Source organism: Malurus melanocephalus, unplaced genomic scaffold, assembly GCF_030028575.1.
Source record: "Malurus melanocephalus ecotype Western Australia unplaced genomic scaffold, MMel_1.1 scaffold_1657, whole genome shotgun sequence".
Classification (NCBI taxonomy): domain Eukaryota; kingdom Metazoa; phylum Chordata; class Aves; order Passeriformes; family Maluridae; genus Malurus; species Malurus melanocephalus.
The window spans coordinates 6,623-10,312 of record NW_026624889.1 but is presented as its reverse complement, the minus strand read 5'-3'; the positions used below and the strand labels follow the sequence as shown (position 1 = coordinate 10,312).

Here is a 3,690-nt window from a genome sequence, read left to right as displayed (position 1 = left end):
GATTCTGCGGGGATTTTGGGGGCATTTTGGGGGGAATTTGGGGGAATTTTGGGGGGATTTTTTGAGTTTTGAGGTTCCCCGAATTTGGGGAGGGGTCTGAGGGTGCTCTGGGACCCCTCCCCAGGTCATACCCGGATGAAGAAGGTCCCAAACATTGGCCCCCGTCGCGCTACGAGCGGCTGATGCGGCTGCGGCAGGAGGCGCTCGAGGCCGCCCGCGCCAGCTGGGCCGACTACATCCTGGTAAAAACGCCTCTGAAATTCCCAAAATTCCCTAAAATTCCCAAAATTCCCACAATTTTTAAAATTAAAAAAATATTCTAAGTTTTTTCCCAAAATTGCTGGGGGTTTTCCCCAAAAAACCCCGATTTTTTCCCAAAAATTCACCCTTTTTTTCAAAAAAAATCCCAATTTTTTCCCAAAATTCCCAATTTTTTCTCCCCAAAATTTCTGATATTTTTCCCAAATTCCCAATTTTCCCAAAATTCCTGATTTTCACCCCGAAATTCCCATTTTTTTCGCCAGTTCCTGGACAGCAATAATGTCCTGGTGATCCCAGGGTGTCTCAATGTCCCCAGTGTCCCCAATGTCCCCGATTTTCCTGCTTTCCCAACTTTCCCAATATTCGCGATTTTCCGAAAATCCTGAAATTCCCAAAATTCCTGATTTTCACCCTGAAATTCCCGATTTTCACCCCAAAATTCCCATTTTTTTCCCAGTTCCTGGACAGCGATAACGTCCTGCTCCACCCCGACACGCTGAGGGTGTCCCCAATGTCCCCAATATTTCCACTTTCTCAACTTTCCTGAGTTTCGGGATTATCCCAATTTTCTCAGAATTCCCAATTTTCCCAAAATTCCCAATTTTCACCCCGAAATTCCTGATTTCCCAGTTCCTGGACAGTGATAACGTGCTCCTGCACCCCGACACACTGGGGGTGTCCCCAATGTCCCCACTATTTCCACTTTCTCAGCTTTCCTGAGTTTCGGGATTATCTCAATTTTCTCAGAATTCCCAATTTTCCCAAAATTCCCGATTTTCACCCTGAAATTCCCCATTTTCCAGTTCCTGGACAGCGATAACATCCTGTTGATCCCAGGGTGTCCCCAATTCCCCCGATTTCCCTGGTTTTCCCGCTTTTTCTGGATTTTCCCAAAATTCCCAATTTTCCCCCCAAAATTCCCAATTTTCCAGTTCCTGGACAGCGATAACGTGCTCCTGCACCCCCACACTCTGAGGGTGTCCCCAATGTCCCCAGTGTCCCAAATTTCCCCGATTTTTCTGGTTTTTCCTCATGTTCCCAAAATTCATATTTTTTCCCAATTTTCTCAGAATTCTGAATTTTCCCAAAATTCCCGATTTTCACCCCAAAATTCCCGATTTTCAGTTCCTGGACAGCGATAATGTGCTGTTGCACCCCGACACACTGGGGGTGTCCCCAACATCCTCAATGTCCCCAATGTCCCCAATATTTCCACTTTTCCAACTTACCTGATTTTCGCGGTTTTTCCCAATTTTCCAAATTTTCCCAAAATTCCCAAATTTCCCAAAATTTTCAAATTTTCAGTTCCTGGACAGCAATAACATGCTGCTGTACCCCGACACGCTGGGGGTGTCCCCAGCATCCCCAATGTTCCCAATTTCCCCTATTTTTCCACTTTCCCAACTTTCCCAATCTTCGTGATTTTTTCCAAATTCCCAAAATTCCCGATTTTCACCCCAAAATTCCCGATTTCCAGTTCCTGGACAGCGATAACGTCCTCCTTCACCCCGACACACTGGGGGTGTCCCCACTGTCCCCAATATTCCCTCTTTCCCAACTTTCCTGATCTTTGGGATTTCCCCAATTTTCTCAGAATTCCCAATTTTCCCAAAATTCCTGATTTTCACCCCAAAATTCCCAATTTCCAGTTCCTGGACAGTGATAACGTGCTCCTCCACCCGGACACTCTGTCGCTGCTGATGGCCGAGGGTCGCACGCTGGTGGCGCCGATGCTCGACTCCCGCGCCGCCTACTCCAACTTCTGGGGCGGGGTCACCCCACAGGTGAGGGCGGGGCCTAAATGGGTGGGGCTTAAAGGGGCGGGGCCTAAAAGGGGAGGAGTCATTGCAGAGGGTGGGGCATAAATGGGGCGGGGCTTAAATGGGGTGGGGGCATAAAGGGGTGGGGATGAAGGAAAGTCCAACATTTCCAACCTCTGGTGGAAGGGAGGGGCCTAAAGGGGGCGTGGCCAAAATGGGGCGTGGCATAAAAGGGGTGGAGTAATTGAGGAGGCTGTGGTCCAAAACAGGGGTGGTCCAAAGGGGTGTGGTCATTGAGGAGGGCGGGGGTAAAGGGAGTCCCAACATTTCCAATTTTCTGGGGCGGGGTCACCCCTCAGGTGAGGGCGGGGCTTAAATGGGGCGGTGCTTAAAGGGGTGGGGCCTAAAGTAGGCGGGGTCGCAGGGAGGGTGTGGTCAAAAAAGGGTGTGGCCAAATGGGGCGGTGCCAAAGGGGGTGTGGCCAAACTGGGGGTGGGGTCATGGGGGCCCAACATTCCCAACTTCTGGGGCGGGGTCACCCCCCAGGTGAGGGCGGGGCTTAGAGGGGAAGGGGCTTAGTTATTGGGCGGAGTTATAAGGAGGGTGTGGCCTAGGGGAGGGTAAAGACATTCCCTGTGGTCACACCCCCATTTCCAGTGACCACACCCCCTCCTCACTGACCACACCCCCTTTCACACTGACCACTCCCCTCCGTGCTGACCACGCCCCCATTTCCTCATTCCCATTGGTCATCCACGCTGACCACGCCCCCATTCACACTGACCACGCCCACTCCGTGCTGACCACGCCCCCTCAGGGCTATTTTTAGTGCCCATTTCCTCATTTTTAGTGCCCATTTCCTCCATTTTTAGTGCTATTCCCACTGACCACACCCCTTTCCTCACTGACCACACCCCCTTTCACACTGACCACGCCCCTTCACACTGACCACGCCCCCTCAGGGCTATTTTAGTGCCCATTTCCTCATTTTTAGTGCCCATTTTCTCATTATTAGTGCCCATTTCCCCCATTTTTAGGTTGGTTCTCACTGACCACACCCCTATTCCCACTGACCACGCCCCTTTCACACTCACCACGCCCCCTCAGGGCTAATTTTAGTGCCCATTTCTGCCATTTTTAGTGCTATTCCCACTGACCACAGCCCTCTGCTCACTGACCACACCCACTCCACACTGACCACGCCCACTCCTCACTAACCACGCCTCCCTTTACACTGACCACGCCCCCTTTATGCTGACCACGCCCCTTCAGACCTATTTTTAGTGCCCATTTGCCCCATTCTCAATGCCCATTCCGCCATTTTTAGTGCTATTACCACTGACCACACCCCTTTCACACTAACCACGCCCCAGTCACAGTGACCACGCCCCTTTCACACTGACCACGCCCCCTCAGGGCTATTACCGCCGCACTCCCTGGTACCTCCCGATCCGCCGCCGCGAGCGCCGCGGGATTTTCCCGGTTCCCACCACTGACCACGCCCCCTCCTCACTGACCACGCCTCTTTCACACTGACCACACCCCTTTCACACTGACCACGCCCCCTCAGGGCTATTTTTAGTGCCCATTTCCCCCAGTCTCAATGCCCATTCCGCCATTTTTAGTGCTATTCCCACTGACCACAGCCCTCTGCTCACTGACCACACCC

General features: G+C 51.9%; 1 protein-coding gene across 1 annotated transcript in view; it reads left to right on the top strand.

Annotated features, from left to right (window-relative positions):
- The window catches only part of LOC130587226 (procollagen galactosyltransferase 1-like), a gene marked incomplete at its 3' end in the record, with an annotated part of 13,505 nt that overhangs the window by 3,274 nt on the left and 6,541 nt on the right, over positions 1-3,690 (top strand). The window contains exons 2-4 of the mRNA XM_057388194.1: positions 74-242; positions 1,911-2,045; positions 3,438-3,503. Of these exons, the coding sequence (XP_057244177.1) occupies positions 74-242; positions 1,911-2,045; positions 3,438-3,503 (370 nt within the window). The remainder of the gene's footprint in view (positions 1-73; positions 243-1,910; positions 2,046-3,437; positions 3,504-3,690) is intronic.